Source organism: Musca domestica, unplaced genomic scaffold, assembly GCF_030504385.1.
Source record: "Musca domestica strain aabys unplaced genomic scaffold, Musca_domestica.polishedcontigs.V.1.1 16, whole genome shotgun sequence".
Taxonomy (NCBI): domain Eukaryota; kingdom Metazoa; phylum Arthropoda; class Insecta; order Diptera; family Muscidae; genus Musca; species Musca domestica.
The window spans coordinates 9365993-9387235 of record NW_026712219.1 but is presented as its reverse complement, the minus strand read 5'-3'; the positions used below and the strand labels follow the sequence as shown (position 1 = coordinate 9387235).

At 35.5% G+C, this 21243-nt stretch overlaps 5 protein-coding genes across 6 annotated transcripts in view; 2 read left to right on the top strand and 3 right to left on the bottom strand.

Moving 5' to 3' along the window:
• LOC101892275 (protein Wnt-5) overlaps positions 1–21243 on the top strand; it is a 398457-nt gene that overhangs the window by 183006 nt on the left and 194208 nt on the right. The gene's annotated exons all lie outside the window — the stretch shown is intronic.
• LOC101891583 (uncharacterized) lies at positions 7382–7917 on the bottom strand. The gene is made up of 2 exons (XM_005183736.4): positions 7704–7917; positions 7382–7636 (listed from the first exon to the last, which is right to left on the bottom strand). Exons 1-2 carry the CDS (start codon positions 7875–7877, stop codon positions 7457–7459), a joined length of 354 nt encoding a protein of 117 aa, XP_005183793.1. The 5' UTR covers positions 7878–7917; the 3' UTR covers positions 7382–7456.
• Positions 12087–13168, bottom strand: LOC101891403 (uncharacterized). The gene is made up of 2 exons (XM_005183735.4): positions 12859–13168; positions 12087–12366 (listed from the first exon to the last, which is right to left on the bottom strand). Exons 1-2 carry the CDS (start codon positions 13030–13032, stop codon positions 12190–12192), a joined length of 351 nt encoding a protein of 116 aa, XP_005183792.1. The 5' UTR covers positions 13033–13168; the 3' UTR covers positions 12087–12189.
• On the bottom strand, positions 17093–18452 carry LOC105261819 (uncharacterized). Its single transcript, XM_011294312.3, has 2 exons — positions 18249–18452; positions 17093–18178 (listed from the first exon to the last, which is right to left on the bottom strand). Exons 1-2 carry the CDS (start codon positions 18423–18425, stop codon positions 18002–18004), a joined length of 354 nt encoding a protein of 117 aa, XP_011292614.1. The 5' UTR covers positions 18426–18452; the 3' UTR covers positions 17093–18001.
• On the top strand, positions 18777–19454 carry LOC101891229 (uncharacterized). Its single transcript, XM_005183734.4, has 2 exons — positions 18777–19047; positions 19152–19454. The coding sequence occupies exons 1-2, from the start codon at positions 18868–18870 to the stop codon at positions 19332–19334; spliced, it is 363 nt and encodes a 120-aa protein (XP_005183791.1). The 5' UTR covers positions 18777–18867; the 3' UTR covers positions 19335–19454.

Sequence of the window (21243 nt, the reverse complement as noted above, 5' to 3'; positions counted from 1 at the left end):
CGGCCCACACCATCACCATGGCCGGTGCCTGAGTTCTGGTGGCCATCGAAGGTGCACTTTTTCAGCTGATCTCTTTGGCAAGTTATGGCGGCCCACACCATCACCATGGATGGCGCCTGAGTTCTGGTGGCCAACCGAAGGTGCACATTTTCAGCTGACCTCTCTGGCAAGTAAACACGATCATTTTGTTGACAACGATTATTTTCTCATCGGAGAAAATCAAATTCGGCAGTTCACCACTCTTGGCCAAGCGAAGCAACTCTTTAGCTCTTTTGAGTCTATTTTCTTTCCGTAGCGGTGTAAGTTCATGCACTTTTTGGAATTTCAATGGCTTTACCCCCAGCTCATTTTTCAATATTTGCCGAATGGAATATTGCGATATGTTCACTTCACCAGCCATTTATCAGCCACTGCGACGCGTGTTTCTTTACTTTTCGAACCATTTCTTCTGATGTGCCTGATTTCTTCCATTCACTTCCTTGACGTCGGGCTACGCGACCAGTATCACGGTAACGAGCGATGGTACGAGACACAAAAGATTTATTCACATTTATATGCAGGAGTGCTCTAACGATAACCACTTGTTGTTTTCCAGCCAAATATAAATAAATCGCACCATCACGCTTAAATTCCATCACGAATAACTTTTTTCCTGGAAAATTTCGACCAAAATGCTTTTGTACGCTTGTAAACAATATAATGAGCTGTTATTGGAATAATTTTAACAGCTGTCGGACGAGTGGCTTAGAAATGACAGCAGTCTGAATTTGGTTGCAGTGTTTTCATCTTACCTGTACATGTACCAAACGAACTAGGTTCCGTCTTCTACTTACATAAAATTCTAAATGGTTTATATAAACACGTTCCAAACGAACCAAATTCCGTTTTGCAATGTAAACCCAATTTCATAATTAAGAAAACTGTGGTATATTTTCTCAAAATTCTTTTATAAAAATGTTTCTGCAATTTTTTTCTCAAGGTTATAATTTTTATCTTAAATTCCAAAAAAAAAAAAAATTTCTCCGTTCCATTTATTTTATTAAATTTATAAATATAATATTATTTTTTCATAATTGTTTACGCTTGAAAAAGCATTGAACTGTCTTCATCATCATCGTTCTACAAATATTGTAATGACGAGAAAAATCTCATGTCATGCCCTACGGCCATCTACATATTTTAATGGGTCATCAGAATTGTGACATAATTTGTGTTAATACTTCAGTCAAAGACTGATTGAATTGAAAACGTTGTGTGGCAAAATGGGATGGGGGTTGTGAATGGTTTTAAAAACAATTTAATTTCGGATTGAGTATTACAGTTCTTTTTTCTTTTTTTTTTTTTTTTCATTAACATAAAATTGTGGCAGATAATTAAAATACCATAAAATTTTACACAAACCATACAAATGCAAGAGGAAAAATATTATGTTTGTGTATGTATGCCATTGCATTATATTGACATCAAACATACACACAGACATGCTACATACATATTTAATAGCCACATAATGAAATTGATGTCAAACAGATCATTGCAATTATCAATGTTGCAAGAGTGCGAATGTTTTATGGGAGTTTTAAAAAATGCACATAGATTGGGATTTAAGTTTGAAGTCAATATTGGATAAAATTGTTTTACAGTTTTTTTATTTTTATGAGTTAAGTTTATGGCTTAAAAAGAAGTTTTTTTTTTTTTTTTTTTTTTGAATTGGGCCTATATTAAATATAGCACCAATAATATTTAATTTGGGAGGATTCAAGTCGATCCAAATTTTGGATAAAAACACTCTATTTATTTATAAAATATACAACAAACTTCTTCGGACCTAAGTGGGAATAAAATAAATTTAAAAAATTGCCAAATCGGTTATTTTCAATATACTTTTCAAAAATTGTCCTCTATTCGTTACGCAATTCAAAATGTCAAATTTCAGCCACTTCGACGGAAAAATGGGGTTACGATCTTGAAAAAACAATAACAACAAGTAAAAAAGCAGCTAAGATATGCCGGGTCAAACTCTAAATACCCTGAACCATTTGGAAAAAAAAGTTGCAAAATTAAAAATTCCGCTAAAATTACCTTTAATCCGAGTATAAGTTGCTAAAGTACGTGGTCCTCTATAGCCATTATGTGTCAGAGAAGGTATCATCATATCCGGACTAGGTATCGCTCTATGGGGGCTATACGCAGATGTGGACATGTATACGAAATTTCCTTTAATAAGAGGTAGTACCCATTGCAAATTCCAAATACCAAATTTGAAAAAATTCCAGTGTAAAGTGTGGAGGCCATTCCTTGCGTTTTTGGTGTGTAGTATTCTTGGAAACATCTTCTAAAGGGTGAGATGAAAAAAACTACAACAAAATTGAGACTGCTGTCATTTCTGAGCCACTCGTCCTGCAGCTGTTAAAACTATCCTAGTGACAGCTCATTATATTGTTTACAAGCGTTCAAAAGCATTTTGGTGAGAATTCTCCAGAAAAAAAGTTATTCGTGATGGAATTCAAGTGCGATAGTAGGATTTCTTCATATTTGGCTGAAAACCACAAGTGCCTATCTGTGCCTCGTACCATCGCTCGTTACCGACTTCAAGGAAGTGGGCGGAAGAAAACAACAACATCGGCTGAAAGCGGCTGAAAAATGGCTCGTGAGCTGAACATATCGCAATATTCCATTCGGCAAATATTAAAAAATGAGCTCGGGGTAATGCCAATGAAGTTCCAAAAAGTGCAAGAACTTATACCGCAACAGAAGGAAATTAGACTCAGGTAAAGAGTTGCTACGCTTGGCCGAAAGTGATGAACTGAACCGTTGTACAGCAGTTTATAAACAAACAAAATGATCGTGTTTACTTGCCAAAGAGGTCAGCTGAAAATGTGTACCTTCGGTTGGCCACCAGAAATGAAGCGCCGGCCATGGTGATGATGTTGGCCGCCATAACAGTCGATGGTGGCTCTCCGCTCGTATTAATCGACCGTAGCATCCAAATAAATACCGAATATTATCGCGAAAATATTCTGGAGGGTGTATTAAAGCCTTGGACACGCAAACATTTTGGCCGCAGACCTTGGACATTCCAACAGGACTCATCACGCACCACCCAAGAATGGTTCCTCGCTTCATTTCCAGCGCACAATGACCACCAAAATCTCAATCGGATATTAAATGCGACCTGCATTTTATTCACAAAAATGCTTGGACTGACAGATGGACAGATATGCATAAATAAATCGACTCAGAAAGTGATTATGTGAAGATCCTCAAAAGTAACTATGGGTTTGCCTCGCATCCTTCTCCATGTTGCAAACAAATGCCCTTACCACTATGTATGTGTTGTAGGATATCACCATATATCTAAGTTTAATGGTTTTCAAGAAAATTACATTTCCAATATTGCATTTACGTTTTTACTGGTAATTTAACACGTTTCCAATCAAAGTCAAAATCTCCGTTGTTACTTAAATTTTTTATTTTGTTTTTTTTTTTTTTTAATATACAAGAAATGTTGTAGATTAAAATTCGTTATGAGTATCTGAGCAAAATAAATGTATAAAACGTAAAAGTTATATTAAATTATGATTCTTTTTCAAAATCTAAAAATTAAACTGTACATGTATTCAATTTTGAAAAAAAAAAACAGGATGTTATGTTATAGGTTAAATTCCCATTAAAGCAAAAATTATATGTATAATTTGCTTAACTTTTTATATTTTAAATATACTGGCTACCGCAGGGGGCTAAACAATTGATTTCCCTCGGTCCAATTTTATGGTTCTATGGCTACATCTCTAAATAAACAAATAAAATAAGTAAATTTGTTTATTTCATCATTTCCATGTTTTGACGTTCATCAATCGCCTTGATTTCCCAATATAAAAGTCAATTTCAACAACCACACAACTGCTTGGAATATTCACAGTGGGTTATCTCTTACCACCCACTAACATCCACAGATATGTGTTTCATTGTTATGTCAATATCTTTGAGATACTAAAGTTGGTGTGTGTCTCTTTCTTGCATGCTCTCAAACTCACACACGCACACATTTTAATATCCACTAACTAATTGAAAACAAATTTGAAGTATATTTCTTTTTTTTAGGAGGAGGGGGTTTTCTTTTATGATCGATCATAAAAGTAACTTAAGCGTTTTTCGTGATATAATCTATCAAAAGAGTTTTTCAATGAATAAATAAACACACGCACACAAACAGCATGTGAGAAAACTCCTACCCCCCAAAAATAGACAATGTAAACGATGTTATAGGAAAAACACTTTAGCCATCACATCAGGGAACTAACCAAATATTTATGGTTAATTCTCTTGTAGGGAGACAAAATAACAACAATAATATGGAACTACTTAGCACAGCACGCAAGGAAGATTTACGATTGCAATAAATAATTTTCCAAAAACAGTCAACTGACAAGACTTCAAAACGAAAACAAATAGTCAATGTAAACGAATATCAAATCGTTTAGGAGAGAGAGAGAGAGAGAGAGAGAGAGAAAAGAGGCAGCCAAAGCCACCAAAGTCGTGTTGTGGCCATAAAATTGAAACTATGGAGAAAGAATCATCCACAAAGAAATTTGAATCTAAACTTTTTTTTGATAAGCTGTAACTAAAAACCCTTAAAACGCCAGGTTTAATGTTTTTTGAAAAAGTTTCATTTTTTATTACAATTTTAAGTGGTGGCTGCTGCCAATTTCGTTAAATGGTGTCTCTCGTCAGCCATCATATCTCGTTTTAATACAATTGACAATTTGCCATTAAAATTTATTTCAAACTCACGACATTTTTAGGATATCGTTTATATGACTCCGAGATGCGGGACAATTTGATGAACACAACAATGTACCACCAAACACCTGATGCTATCTCCCATCCGCAAATCGTGAGGTCTAAAGACAAACTTAATTATTATACACTTTCAACATTTCAATAAAGTTTTGGACAAATATTTTGTTAACCCTCCCCCACCCAAAAAAGGAAAAATGACCACAAATTCAATATTATATTTATTCAAATGCCATGTCTGTAAATAAATAAGTCATTTGGTCAATATTTAAATTAATTTTAAAATATTTACTTTAATGCATGTATTTAAAATCGTTTAAAATAAACATACCCAGTGATGTGTTAAATTCATTTGCACACAAATAAATAAATATATCAATTGTTGCAAATAGTAAAGTTAATTTTTTTAAAGTGGTTAGTTTATTTAGCCATTATGTTTGTTTAAATTAATTTCGACTGTTTAAAATCGTGACAACAATTAAATAGTTTTAAAGGCAAATCACTTCAAAGAGAAATTTCACAGGGACTATGGAAAGGAATTCTACCAAGAAATTTATTTTGAAGTGGCCAAAATGTGCCTCGGGAAACAACGAGAGGAAGTATCGAAAGGTGTCTTCGAAAGATATTTGAATTCCATATTGCGACGTCGAGAAGAGTATCAAGTTTGGTACACCGTAGTATTTCTATGAAACTAAGTCCGTATTCACTACACTCTTCCTGCCACTTCCGATACAAAGGGTCACCGCTTTCAAGGCAAATAATTAACCTTATATAGACGGGGTTAAAAAACTGCAAAAAAGTCAGACGCCATAATTTTTACATATTATTATTTTTTTTAATTTTCTTGAATAAAAGTAAGTAATGTCCGAAATAGCATCAAAATTTAGAATATGTTTAGACTTTTTCGAATTGATCACCTTTGGCACGAATTATGGCCTTCACTCGCTGCCCGAATGTTTCTCTTCTGTATTTTGGCCCATTCCTGGCAAAGCGCTTGCTTGAGGTGATCGACCCTTTGGTATTTTTTAGTGCCAACCTTGCTTTCCAAAATACACCAGACACAATAGTCCAACGGATTGGTATCCGGAGATTTTGGTGGTCATTGTGCGCTGGAAATGAAGCGAGGAACCTCATTTCGAAATCATTCTTGGGTGGTGCGTGCTGAGTGCGATGATGCTGAGTCCTCTAGGAATGTTCAAGGTCTGCGGCCAAAATGTTTGCGTGCTCAAGACTTTTATACACCCTCCAGAATATTTTTGCGATAATAGTCGGCATTTATTCTGATACTACGATCGATTAATACTAGCGGAGGCGACCATCGGCTGTTATGGCGGCCCACACCATCACCATGGCCGGCGCTTGAGTTCTGATGGCCAACCGAAGGTGAACATTTTCAGCTGACCTCTTTGGCAAGTAAACACGATCATTTTATTTGTTTACAAACTGCTGGACAACGAATGTTTTCTCATCGGAGCGGAGGAAACCAAATTCGGCAGTTCAACACTTTCGGGCAAGCGAAGCAACTCTTTAGCTCTTATGAGTCTATTGCTGTGTCTGTGGGAATTTCAATGGCTTTACCCCGAGCTCATTTTTCAATATATGCCGAATGGAATATTGCAATATGTTCAGCTCACGAGCCATTTTTTTGTCCACTGCGACGCGGGTTTCGATCAAGTCGCTTCTTTACTTTTCGAACCATTTCTTCTGATGTGGCTGTTTTCTTCCATTCACTTCCTTAACGTCGGGCTACGCGACCAGTATCACGGTATTGAGCGATGGTACGAGACACAAAAGATTTATTCACATTTAAATGCTGGTGTGCTCTAACGATAGCCACTTGTGGTTTTCCAGCCAAATATAAAGAAATCCCACTATCGTGCTTGAATTCCATAACGAATAACTTTTTTCTGGAAAATTCTTACCAAAATGCTTGTGTACGCTTGTAGACAATATATTGAGCTGTCACTGGAATAATTTTAACAGCTGTCGGACGAGTGGCTCGGAGAAGAGAGCAGTCTGAAGTTGGTTGCAGATCTTTCATCTCACCCTGTAGAGTGAATTTTAAACAAAACATAAAATTGGAGGATCTTTTTATGAAAAGATTAGTTCTAGTTACAGAGGATTTTTTTATACAAAAATTCTGCCCTCAGCTTATGTAAAAAATAAGCCTCTCGGTAAAAGAGAACTTTAAATTCTATTGTTTAATTTTATATTTTTTAATTACATTGATTACTCTATTAATAAGGGAGTAATCTAATTGACTGACTGACTTAACGACAAAAGCTGGAATCTTGAAATTTTGGGCGAGGGTCACTCTTTGTCCGAAGGTGTCAGATAAGGCTGGGTTTTTGGAAATTCTTAATTCTTAAATAGTCCTTTAGAGAAAAGCGATATTCTTTGGTGCTTAAATGTCTACTAATCTCCGTTTATAATCAACGACCAAAAGGATCTATGGTCGATACTGTCAAAGACTGCTCACCCTAACGCTGTTGGACAAACAAACAATTTCTCAATAGCAGCTCAAAATTGCTTTAAACAAAACTTCCCTTACGAAGCAATACAACTTTTCAATTTCTCGAGATTTCTTTCGAAAATTTTAAATATTTTTTATTCCATTTTTTTAATTCGTCAAATAAGTCCTTTAGAGAGTTCTCGTTTACTTTTTACCCCAAATTTCAACAGTGGAGTTGATGCCACGGCTCATTTGAGATTTCAAGTTGACCAAGGCCATGGTATAGCCAGGACCGCCAGACCACAAGGTTGGGGTGGCACCAGAGCTATTGGTGAAACGATCGTACACAAAGACGGCGGTGATTTGGCGGGTATTGGTTTGGCCCTAAAAAATCAAAATTTTCAATAAAAAAATTATTCGTTAAAAATAAATTACTTTAAAAAAAACTTACACTCTTGGGGAAGGAGACATCAACGGAAATGAAAGAATTGGCAACGGGAGTACGGAAAACATTTTCGTTCAACAACAAAACATCAGTTGTGTTGCGTTTACCCCAGGTGGCGCTCATGGCCAGGGTGGTGGCGAAAAGAGCCACAAATACCAAAGTGAACTTAAGGAATGCCATTTTTACTCTGCGCGTTGCTGGAAAGAACTTGACTGCTATGGTTCTCCAGCAAAGGCTATTTATATGAAAATATTTTTAGCGGTTCTTTTTCTATTATCATTTGCAATAAATATGAATATTGGCAATAGATAAATTGTCAATTTGCTTATCATTTATTCATTTATTATTATTTTTTTTTTTTTTTTGCTGCAAAATTAGATTACCATAAATCGGCATATGCCAAATAATTATTGATATGGCTTATCTTCTATTGCTCATGTTGAAATATTGTTGGTTATTTAATCCACCCAAAACATGTTTGTGCGGAACTTAAAAGAAATTCTCAGAATTGAATACCAATTGAAATAATTTCACAAAAAAAAAAATCAATGTGACATTATCTTTAAGAAAATGTAGACTGTTTGACTCTTGAGATTTTTGGGAAATAGATAGTTTTTATGAGTGGCAAACTTCCCCCATGGCTAGTCATGATTTCAGACACAAAAATCCCCCATATGTTCTATATGATTGGAGTTTATTGGATTATCGATATTCAGATTGATAAGCAGTATTTTCTAGCCAATGAGTCAGTGTTTTACTGGGTGGCCAAACAAAATTTCAAATCAGTCCAGTCAGTGGCTAAGGCATTTTTATGCAGAAAACAACAGTGATCGGCAACGACTGCAAATTATTTTATTGAGTGGTTGAGGACTATTTATAGCCTAAGTCAGATGATTATAGAGGGTATATATCATTTGACACGGCCAAAACGTGCCCCATCAAAATAATGATTTTAGACCATACTTCTCTTTGGTAGAAATCTGTTTCAGGATCCAGTACAAATTTGGTTTGTCGTTCTGTTGATGATTATATTTTTTCTTTAGAAAAAATTTTTTCCTTAAAAATGGTTAGGACTATTTATACCCTCAGCCATATGGCTAGAGAGGGTATATTTCAAAATGTGCCAAATCCATTTCACGACATTTGGTGTCGATCTAGTGATGTCCGTCCGTCTGTTTGGCTGGATGGTGCGCACGATAACTCACGAAGGGACTATCCGCTTTCATTAAAACTTGGTACATTGTAATATTATTGTCAAAATTGGATTGAGTTCGGAGATGGGTGATGGACCTTCTGGTACCTCCCCAGAAAATGTTAACATTTTCAAAGAAAGTAATTTAATGCACAGAAAGGGAAAGGATAATCCGATTTTGCTTCAACTTTGCAAATCCTAATATTTCTATCAGCGCTACTTGAGGTGTGCCGAAATAGGCAATATCGGTCGACTCCATCCAGGACCTCCCTAAATGGTCAACATTTTGAATATCCACGAAGCTCATAAAACGCGAAATTATCATTAGATTCCATTCGGACTTAACATTTCCATCAAGACAATATCTGTTAAAAAAATGGTGGAGGTCGGACCATTCCTTCTGCTACCTCCCCCACAAAGTTTTGAATAACAAAAACGATCATAAAACCCGAAATAAGCATCCGTTTCTTTTTATATTTCACAAATCCCATGATTTGTAACTACTTCTGGTTCCTCCCCCACAAAGGATCAACATTTTGAATATCCATTAAGTTCATTAAAGGCGAAATAACAATCCTATTCCATTTAAATTTGGCAAATCTCAATATTTTCATCAATACAAAATCTTTTATAAAGATGGTAGAAATCGGACCATTCCTTCTGGTACTTCCCCCGCATAGGAAGTAGTTTTTATGAGTGGCAAACTTCCCCCATGGCTAGTCATGATTTCAGACACAAAAATCCCCCATATGTTCTATATGATTGGAGTTTATTGGATTATCGATATTCAGATTGATAAGCAGTATTTTCTAGCCAATGAGTCAGTGTTTTACTGGGTGGCCAAACAAAATTTCAAATCAGTCCAGTCAGTGGCTAAGGCATTTTTATGCAGAAAACAACAGTGATCGGCAACGACTGCAAATTATTTTATTGAGTGGTTGAGGACTATTTATAGCCTAAGTCAGATGATTATAGAGGGTATATATCATTTGACACGGCCAAAACGTGCCCCATCAAAATAATGATTTTAGACCATACTTCTCTTTGGTAGAAATCTGTTTCAGGATCCAGTACAAATTTGGTTTGTCGTTCTGTTGATGATTATATTTTTTCTTTAGAAAAAATTTTTTCCTTAAAAATGGTTAGGACTATTTATACCCTCAGCCATATGGCTAGAGAGGGTATATTTCAAAATGTGCCAAATCCATTTCACGACATTTGGTGTCGATCTAGTGATGTCCGTCCGTCTGTTTGGCTGGATGGTGCGCACGATAACTCACGAAGGGACTATCCGCTTTCATTAAAACTTGGTACATTGTAATATTATTGTCAAAATTGGATTGAGTTCGGAGATGGGTGATGGACCTTCTGGTACCTCCCCAGAAAATGTTAACATTTTCAAAGAAAGTAATTTAATGCACAGAAAGGGAAAGGATAATCCGATTTTGCTTCAACTTTGCAAATCCTAATATTTCTATCAGCGCTACTTGAGGTGTGCCGAAATAGGCAATATCGGTCGACTCCATCCAGGACCTCCCTAAATGGTCAACATTTTGAATATCCACGAAGCTCATAAAACGCGAAATTATCATTAGATTCCATTCGGACTTAACATTTCCATCAAGACAATATCTGTTAAAAAAATGGTGGAGGTCGGACCATTCCTTCTGCTACCTCCCCCACAAAGTTTTGAATAACAAAAACGATCATAAAACCCGAAATAAGCATCCGTTTCTTTTTATATTTCACAAATCCCATGATTTGTAACTACTTCTGGTTCCTCCCCCACAAAGGATCAACATTTTGAATATCCATTAAGTTCATTAAAGGCGAAATAACAATCCTATTCCATTTAAATTTGGCAAATCTCAATATTTTCATCAATACAAAATCTTTTATAAAGATGGTAGAAATCGGACCATTCCTTCTGGTACTTCCCCCGCATAGGGTTCAAGATTTTGAAAAACAAAACGCTCAAACAAAGTGAAATAAGCATCCAACTCGCTTCAAATTTCACACATTCGAACATTTTTGCTAAAACAGGATCTGTTGAGAAGATTATATATATCCGCAGGACTTTTGGTATTGAAAATGGGCCATGTAGGTCTACATTTTGGTATAGCCCCCACATAATGGTACCTCCTTGTTTTTGGTATTTTGGTGATTTAAGCGACATTATTCACCGGAATTCTTTCAAATTTGGTATTTGAAGTTCGCAATGGGTACTACAGCCTAAGACAGAAAATTGTCTATGCCAGTCCTCGTCTTCGTATAGCCCCCATAAAACGGTACCTCCCGATATTCGGTATTTTGTTGATTTTAGCGAATCTATTCGCCGGAATTGTTTCAAATGCAATATATGAAGTTCATAACGGATACTACAGCCTATGACAAAAAATTGTCTGTGCAGGTCCACGCCTCCGTATAGCCCCCCATATAACGTGACCTCCCGATATTCGGTATTTTGATGATTTTACCTACATTATTCACTGATTTTTTCGCATTTGAATATTGTAATGGTTTATGACAAAACTTGCCTATGCAGGTCCACGTCGTCGAATGGACCCTAATATATTGGATACTTTCGGTATTTTTAAGATTTTAACATAATTTTTAATGGATTTTATTTATTTTTTTATTTTTATTTATTTATTTATTTATTTATTTTTTTTTTTTTTGAAAATTGCCAAAATCCTTCCAAATGGTGGAAGGTATTCAAAGATCCGCCCGGCCGAAATACCTGCTTTTGTACTTGTTTCGTTAGAAAAAGTCGTAATGTGCTGAACGATTTTTTCTCTTAATAATGTTGAGGACTATTTTATTCTTATTTTTTTTTTGTCGAAAAGAATGCTGAGGGGTTTTTTTAATACTATTTTGGATTACAAAATCGAGTAGGATTTTTCCCCATTCCATCGAACAAACTACTGTGGAAAATTTGTATTCCATCGAAAAAATGCAGAGTACAATTTTATTCTTTAGTAACAATTCTGTTTTGAATAGTCTTCTATAACATATGTTCACGTTTTGAAATATATCGCAATATACCTGCACGAATTTCCGGCATGTTTATTATGATTTGTATCACACTTTTTACCGGAATAGTTCCCATTGGGTATTTTGAGTATTCATGTCTTCGTATAAACCCATGGAGTTATTCGCCTTGTTCTTGGATTTATATATTTATAAAATTATTATTATTATTTGTATTTGTTTTCTAATTTCAAAAGTCTATTTACAAATTATTTTATTATTTATTCTAAACATATCTATGTTTGTAGTGGCGTGTGTTCGTGTCGAAGTTTATCTTCCGTAAATTTCAACGGTTGAGTTGATGCCTCGCGATACTTGACTCTTCAAATTAACGGTGGCATATGTTAGATTGGGACCACCCGACCATAGACTGGGGAAAGCACCGGACGAATTTGTAAAGCGGTCATATACAAAAATGGCAGTTATAACTCTTTTGTTGACTTGGCCCTAAAAGAAACAGGGGGCAAAAAGAAATAAAGAGTATTATTATTTAAAATTTTAAATAAAAACATGATGGCAATTTCCAGAACTTGCCAGGTTCTATTAGTTTTGCAATTTTATTTTCGATATCATAGAGGAAAGTCAGTTGTCGTAGTAAACATTTCTACATTCTGGAACAGAGCATTTATAAAATGAATTTTGAAATCTTAATGGGGCGATCCCAAATCAAATTTTGGAATATTGCTAATAAAAAGTGCAACTCGAAAACGTTGGAATATCGTAGAAGAATTATCGGTAATATGAGCTAAAACATTGAAAACTCTCACAAGGAGGCACAATTACATCTTTGCAATATTTAAAACATATTTCTGTGTAAATCAAATTCTTATTCGTTATCAATTTCCACCTGTTAAAGTTTTCAGTTTGCCAACATAATTCCAGATCTCTTTCTCATCATTCCAATTTTTATTTATTTATTACTTTTCACCCATATCTTACCGATTTTGGAAATTGTACATTAACACTCCAATAGTTGTTCTTTAATGGTGTTCGCACAACATTTTCACGCAACAGCAAATAATCGGTCGAGTTGCGTCGGCCCCAAGCAGCACTGCTGGCCCAAGCGATTGTTGCCAATGAAGCAATTAAACACAAACTTGTTAGAAATTTCATGATTTCCTTTAGCAGATCCTTCTTAACTTATTTCCTTTTGTTCTTTCGTTTATAAGCCAAACACGTTTCGTTGTCGTCGTCGTCGACGTCTTTCGATAGAGAAAGTTTGTCAGCAACTGTGGTGTGGGAATTGGTATTTTATTCGATTATATACAGTAGTGGCACGGGTGGTTATCGGTTTTGTTTGATTACTTACATAGAGGTGCTTACAACAAACACACGTACAAAAAGAAAAAAAAAGAGAATTGTAGATCTTGAACACAATCTTAATTAAATTGTTATTATTATCTATGGAATTACTTTTTGTATTTTGTGTTATTTTGCTGTTTTCAAGGAATGATAATAGGTTGGTTCACTTAGAAGAAAGTTAAAACAACTAATAAAGAACTATAAATTAATAAAAAATATATCAATAATATTATTTTTATTTATTTATTTATTATTTTTTTTTTTTTGGTAAAAATACATTTTTATTTTTATAATTTTAATAAATGACATGAATTTTGGTTGATCAGAAAAAATTAAGTCTAGAAGCAAGTACATTACATTTGGTGAAAATCGGTTTAGATATAGCTAAAACTCCTATATACAGGGTTATATGAAATAACTGAAACCAACTTCAGACTGCTGTCATTTCTAAGCCTATCGACCGAAAGCTGTTAAAATTATTTCAGTGACAGCTTGTTTACTAGCGTATAAAAGCATTTTGGTGAGAATTTTTCAGAAAAAAGTTATTAGTGACGGAATTCAAGCGTGATAGCGTGATTTCTTTATATTTGGCTGGAAAACAAGAAGTTAGATCGTTAGAGCACTCCAGCATTTAAATGTGAACAAATCTTTTGTGTCTCGTACCATCGCTCATTACCGTGATACTGGTAGCGTAGTCCGACGTCAGGGAAGTGGACGGAAGAAAACAGCAACATCAGAAGAAATGGTTCGAAAAGTAAAGAAGCGACTTGATCGAAACCCGCGTCGCATAGGTCGAAAAATGGCTCGTGAGTTGAATATTGAAAGCCATTGAAATTCCAAAAAGTGCAAGAACTTACACCGCAACAGAAGGGCTAAAGAGTTGCTTCGCTTGGCCTAAAGTGGTGAACTGTCGAATTTGGTTTTCTCCGATGAGAAAACAAAACAAAAAATCGTGCTAACTTGCCAAAGAGGTCAGCTGAAGATGTGCACCTTCGGTTGGCCACCCGAACTCAAGCGGAGGCCATGGTGATGGTGCGGGCCGCCATAATAGCCGATGGTCGCTCTCCGCTCGTATTAATCGACCGTGGCATCAGAATAAATGCCGAATATTATCGCGAAAATATTCTTAAGGGTGTATTAAAGCCTTGGGCATGCAAAAATTTTGGCCGCAGACCTTGGACATTTCAACAGGAATGCTCTCAGCACGCGCCACCCAATAATGGTTACAAAATTAGGTTCATCGCTTCATTCCCAGCGCACAATGGCTACCAACATCTCCGGAGGCCAATCCGTTGGACTATTGTGTCTGGAGTATTTTGGAAAGCAAGGTTGGCACTAAAAAATACCAAAGTGTCGATCACGTCAAGCAAGCGCTTCCCCGGGAATGGGTCAAAATACCGCAGAGCAAACTTCGGGCAGCGTGTGATGGTTTCATTGGCCATCTGTAGTGAAATTCTCTTATTCATTTACCGACAAAAATCGGTAACTTTGAAGCCCAAAATTATTATATAAAAAATAAGTTAAAATTGACAACATTGGTATTTATCGGTAGGTCATATCGACTTCTTTTATTTCGTCGCTAATTTACCGACAAATTTCGTATATTACCGAAATTATAAGCATTTTAATTTTACCGACTTTTGTCGGTAAATCAGAAAATGAATTAGAGAATTCCACTACTGAAGGCCATAATTCGTGCAAAAGTTGACCAATTCGAACAAATCTAAACCTGTTCTAAAATTTGATGATATTTCCGAAATTTTTTGCTTTCATTTAATAAAATGTAAAAATATATATAAAAGTTATGGCATTTGACTTTGTTTCAGTTTTTTCATCTCTCCCTGTATCTTTATCTGATATATGGATTTTTCTGCACCAAATGTTTAATATCAGCCCAAATAGACTGAATATAGGTACTTCCGACTGAATTCAGCCCAGAAACAAATACTTACTTGAAAATCGGTTCAGATGTAGCTATTGTTCTCATGTATATTTTTCACCCGATTTGGGGTTTTAAATCCCTCACATCCGTAATATTCTCCACACAACAATGACATTTGATGCCGGGCATCAGATACCGCTCGAAAATACATCTGCCTAATTTTATAGAGATCGGTTCAGGTTTTTATATAGCTTCGATATTTACCTGCATCCGGGTTTACGGTTATTGTCCACCACATATGTAATATCAAACCGAATTAGAGAGATTTTTTCATATTCAACCGAGTTTCTCTATTTGATGAAACTCGGTCCGGCATATCTTTTGCTCCAATAAATATTTTCGAATATAATTCTTATCGAAGTCATATTATGCACTATACAGCTCTGCAAATTTGTTGAAAATCGATTCAGAGTTGGATTTAATTCCCAAATTGGGACTACTCTAATGCCATTATATGCATTCAAATAAGGGTCATAGTGGGTATGATCTACTTCACATAAATTCCCATTATAAACTTTTTTTGTTACGGGAGCTTGACATAGTGTGTACGGTACCCCGCACGACATTTGACCTATCCTTACTGGTTTTATTACTTGTCCATGCTTTTAGGAAGCACCCTTCTCAAAACCTCGGTTGGAAATCTTCGACCATATATAACCATTACTTCTTGCGTTTTCATTTTATAGATAACTCCTTTCTCATTGGGAACCCACCTATTACCGCTATTGTTATATATATTTTCTGGTGACAATATTTTAATAAGTGTCACAAACAATTGTTGATATTAATATTTGTTTAATGAGAGATAACGCCTTCCCAACCAACTGTTATTTACAAACACAAAACATATTATCCGCCCGAAGTATCTACATATGACTGCCGCTAGACGGCCAAGTGTGAAAATTATAACGTCATATGTTTTTAATTGCATAAGATTTTCCCTAGAATTTCACAAAATATTGACAATTTAAGAATTGAATCACTTTCGATAGCCACAAGTTTTTTTAGTTATTTATTTTATGATAAGAGTTAAATAAATGTAAATAGTTTTGAACAAATCATAGGGGATTTTAAATAACAATATACAGAAAAATTTGGTTTGAAATTTCTAGGAATTAAGTCATTGAGTTATTACTAATTTAATAATAAAGTTATTGAGTTGATATCTTTGAATCTCAATCGACAGATTTCTGATGTTAAAAATTGTTCTGGAGACAAATTTTACATTATCAAAAAAAAAAAAAAAAAAAAAAAAAATTGGCGAAATATTTAAAATTTAAAAAAACTTATTCTGGTAACAAATTTTAAATTTTTAAGTTGCCGAAAATGTATATTTCGGGCATCATTTACTGATTCACTCTTTGTATTACATTAAGAAATACAATTAATGCTGCATACTTTTAGGCTGTTATCATAAATAATGCTCTAAATAGCTGTGTTCCCGCATCAATTTTATATTTGGAATTCAATTTTAAATGATAAAAAAAAAAAAAATAAAACTGAAATGTCGGATTGACGAGAAACATTTTCTATATATTCCAATTTGTTGCGGCCCACACCATCACCATGGCCGACGTTTGAGTTCTGGTGGCCAACCGAAGGTGCACATTTTCAGATGACCTCTTTGGCAAGTAAACACGATCATTTTGTTTGTTTATAAACTGCTTGACAACGATTGTTTTCTCATCGGAGAAAACCAAATTCGGCAGTTCACCACTTTCGGCCAAGCAAAGCAATACTTAGCTCTTTTGAGACTATTTTCTTACTGTTGAGATGTAACTTTTTGGAATTTTAACGACTCATTTTTCAATATTTTCCGAATGGAATATTGTGATATGTTCAGCTCACAAGCCATTTTTCGGTCACTGCGACGCGGGTTTCGATCAAGTCGCTTCTTTACTTTTCGAACCATTTCTGCTGATGTTGCTGTTATTTTATCGTCCCATTCATTGACGTCGGGCTATGCTACCAGTAGCACGGTAACGAGCGATGGTACAAGACACAAAAGATTTATTCACATTTAAATGCTGGTGTGCTCTAACGACAGCCAATTTTGGTTTTCCAGAAAATCACACTATCACGCTTAAATTCAATCACGAATAACTGTTTTTCTAGAAAGTTCTGAACAAAATGCTTTTGTACGCTTGTAAACAATATTATGAGCTGTCACTGGAATAATTTTAACAGCTGTCGGAGTGTGCCTTAGAAATGACAGCAGTGCCTTAGAAATGACAGCAGTGTGATATTTTTCATCTTACCCTGTATATGACACTTTGTAGGGGAGGTACTAGAAGCAATGGGGGATAGTGTCCACTAGTGTAGTAGTAGTGGCATTAACTGAGAATTTCCACTTGGATAATGTTTTATAATGGACCGATATTGTCCATCTCTGAACTCGACCTCTCTTTGATAATTATATGGCGATGTTCTGATTTCTGAAACGGATTTGGTCTAAGACCGTTATCTCCATGAGACACGATTTTAACAGCATCATGTGCTATGGTCTCTCTAGCCATATGGCAGCGGGTATTAATATAATGTGCCGACTACAAGCTCAGCTCCTCCTTTAATCGATCTCTGCACAATGAACTCAATTCACCCTTTTATCCAGGCGATGATAATTCAAGTAATTTAATATCAACACCTGATAAATATTCTAGGTAAATATTAAAGCTTTGGCAACCTAATATTGGATTTATTCCATTTTAAATATTTCATGGATTTCTTTTTTAATTTTCTAATAATACACCATTTAAATCGTTTATTTATGACAACAAAAATTAATTTTTTAATTGTACCATTGATTATTAATTTTTTTGACATAAATTGCTTCGGTAATTATTTTCCAAAAATCCTGATGGTGCCATTGAAACCTTTGCCATAATAACCCCGCAATTCAATGGTGGCAAAAGCTCGGCCTGGTCCACCGCTCTTTAGGATTGGCACAAAACCGGTTTGATTTTTGAAATTATCCACAATATATATTTCGGATATGAGAGCGCTATTTGAATTGCCCTATATTGAACAAAAAAAAATATAATAAAAGGAATTATTTTATTACAATTTCTGGAAAAATGAGACATACCCTGGTGGGAAAACGTATTCCCCGTATTTGACCGGTGCCGGGTCTTGGAAGCGTGACAAATATTTGATTATACAAAAGTCGATCACCTCGTAGACGTTTACCCCAAGTTTGTGTATGACTTACGGCCAATGTGACACAGGCCACTAGCACAACAACAGCACACAGAATAACTTTCATTTTTTATTGAAGAACTGATCGCGATGTGCCTGTGTCCCGATAAATGTTGCAATGCATAATGAAAATGGCTGGAAGGCCAATTTATACAAATAAACCGGTAGGTTTTTCCATATATTTGCAACAATAATAATAATAATACCACATTCGACCGCATACATATTTAGAAGGATCATAAATTGTATTTAACCAAGAGCTTTTTTTTTCAAAACCGTCATAATTATATATCACTGTTTTATTAAAAAAAAATATGAATAATATTCAATTGTTTTATAATCAAACCACAAAACCTTCTTTTAAATAAGATGCAATCAAAGCGTTATAAAAAGTAGTGGAACAATTATTTAGTTATTAGTTAAAAAGAACTACTGCTGGAGAGAGTAGTTCGAGTTATCCTTAAAAAATAATAAATAAATACGTTTTTTGAAAAAAAAAAAAAAAAAACATGTTGTCGGGCTTGCAAGTGATTTTAATGTGTGGCTTAGTTGCCACGGTGCTTGGCAATTCTTTGTCAAGCGACAGCATGTGGGGCAACCGTGAACCGGGTGATAAAATGGTTTTCGATCGTAATGTTACATTGCCAAAGAAAATTGCCCGCTACCAGGATGTAAAACTCAATTATGATGTAAGGACTACTGCTAAATGGATGATGCACCCAAATTAAAAAAAGAAAATATTTCCCATCGTGGTTTTCAAAAAATTCAAAATATAATCGTTATTTCTTTCCAGCCCTGGTTTATTAAGCCCACCATCACAGCAATTGTTTTAAAGAATTTCAAACCCAAGGAACAGCCTATCGTGCAAATTGTCAAAGGTGGCGTTGGCCAAAAATCAGCCGAAATACATTTGAGTACTCAACGATCGGAAGGCATGCGTGTACGTCTGATGATATTTGGCAAGAAAACTGAGTGAAATGTGGCGAACATGATTTTTTAATAAATTATCCAATATTCTACAAATATTTATTTGTTCGTCAACAAACCATATTCAAAGAATGAAGTGAAAAATAATATAAAAATTATTAAAAAAATAGTAGATTTTTTGTCATTACCGGTTTCGCAACTATTGACGGGATGCAATAGATAATAAAGTAAACCAAAATTTGACCAGCAATTTATTCAACATATTGGAAGATGAGGGCGTGGAATTGTAACGGCTATTTATACCCACAGCCATATAGCTACATAGCAGCTTAATAGCCTAAGTTTCTTTAATCGAAATCCTTTTCACACTCGCAGCTGGTATCCGATTTCTTCCAACCGAGTACGGAGATGGGTAATATCAATCCATTTCTTCTCGAACCTCCTCCAGAAAAGTTCAACATTTTTAAGGAAAATAAAGATAAAGAAAGCAGTCTCCAAATTTTAATCAAACTTTGGAAATTGTGATATCTATTTAATGTTAGGAATTGTGCGCAAATGGACAATATCGGCCCATAATTTTTAGGACCTGCTCCAAAGAGATTTAGGTCCCTTTAAACTAAATTCGTTTCAGGATGTTTGGTGTGCGTACGAACTTTGGAATATTGTATCCGATTTCCTGCAATCGACTTCGGAGGTGAGCAATATCAGTCCCGCCCTTACAGGGGAAGATAAAAACACTGCAACAAAGTCAAACGCCATAATTTAATTTTTTTTTAAATTTTATTGAATGAAAGCAAAAAATGTCGGAAAAAGCCTCAAATTTTAGAATAAGATTAGATTTGTTCGAATTGATCACCTTTAGTACGAATTAGGGCCTTCAAACGGCCACGCTGCCCAAATTTTACTATGTGGTGTTTTGGCCCATTCCCGACGAAGCGCTTGCTTGAGGTGATCGACACTTTGGTATTTTTTAGTGCCAACTTTGCTTTCCACAATACTCCAGACACAATAGTCCAACAGATTGGTATCCGGAGATTTTGTGCGCTGGAAATGAAGAGAGGAACCTCATTTTGCAACCATTATTGGGTGGCGAGTGCTGAGTGCGCTGGTGCTAAGTCCTTCTGAGATGTCCAAGGACTGCGGCCAAAATGTTTGCGGGCCTAAGGTTTTGATACAGCCTCCAGAATATTTTTTCGGCATTTCTTCTGATGCCATTGTCGATTAATACGAACGGAAAGCGACCATCGGCTGTTATGGCGGCCCACACCATCACCATGGCCGGCGCTTGAGTTCTGGTAGCCAACCGAAGGTGCACATTTTGGCAAGTAAACTCGATCATTTTGTTTGTTTACGAACTGCTGGACAGCGAATGTTTTCTCATCGGAGAAAACCAAATTTGGCAGTTCACTACTTTCGGCCAAGCGAAGCAAAGCAACTCTTTAGCTCTTTTGAATCTATTATCATTCTGTAGCAGTGTAAGTTCTTGCACTTTTTGGAATTTCAATGGCTTTACCCCGAGCTTAATTTTCAACATTTGCCAAATGGAATATTACGATATGTTCAGTTCACGACCCATTTTTCGGCCACTGCGACACGGGTTTCCATCAAGTCTCTTCTTTACCTTTCGAACCATTTCTGCTGATGTTGTTGTTTGCTTCCTTCTACTTCCTTGACGTCGGGCTACGCTACCAGTATCACGGTAACGAGCGATGGTACGAGACACAAAAGATTTATTATCCACAATTGATCGGATCTTGGAAACTTGGGAACTGTTTGATTCTGCAAACTTGGATCACCTAGGAGCATTTTTTGTAAGGCTATGTTTAACCTCATGTCTATATAGGAGAGTCCGCTTCAATGGATGTATTAGATGGAAAAAATTTAACATTGAGATACCTGCCGAAATGTTGGAAAGAGTATGCAAAAACGGAACATAGAGAATGGACCGTTTGAGGCGG

Excerpts from the sequence above, each read along its gene's own strand:
- LOC101891583 (XM_005183736.4), bottom strand. The coding sequence starts at position 7,877 with ATGGCATTCCTTAAGTTCACTTTGGTATTTGTGGCTCTTTTCGCCACC. Across the intron at positions 7,637-7,703 it reads ATGTCTCCTTCCCCAAGAGT|GGCCAAACCAATACCCGCCA; the intron begins GTAAGTTTTTTT and ends TTGATTTTTTAG.
- LOC101891403 (XM_005183735.4), bottom strand. The coding sequence starts at position 13,032 with ATGAAATTTCTAACAAGTTTGTGTTTAATTGCTTCATTGGCAACAATC. Across the intron at positions 12,367-12,858 it reads ATGTACAATTTCCAAAATCG|GGCCAAGTCAACAAAAGAGT; the intron begins GTAAGATATGGG and ends TGTTTCTTTTAG.
- LOC105261819 (XM_011294312.3), bottom strand. The coding sequence starts at position 18,425 with ATGAAAGTTATTCTGTGTGCTGTTGTTGTGCTAGTGGCCTGTGTCACA. Across the intron at positions 18,179-18,248 it reads GAATACGTTTTCCCACCAGG|GGCAATTCAAATAGCGCTCT; the intron begins GTATGTCTCATT and ends TGTTCAATATAG.
- LOC101891229 (XM_005183734.4), top strand. The coding sequence starts at position 18,868 with ATGTTGTCGGGCTTGCAAGTGATTTTAATGTGTGGCTTAGTTGCCACG. Across the intron at positions 19,048-19,151 it reads ATGTAAAACTCAATTATGAT|CCCTGGTTTATTAAGCCCAC; the intron begins GTAAGGACTACT and ends ATTTCTTTCCAG.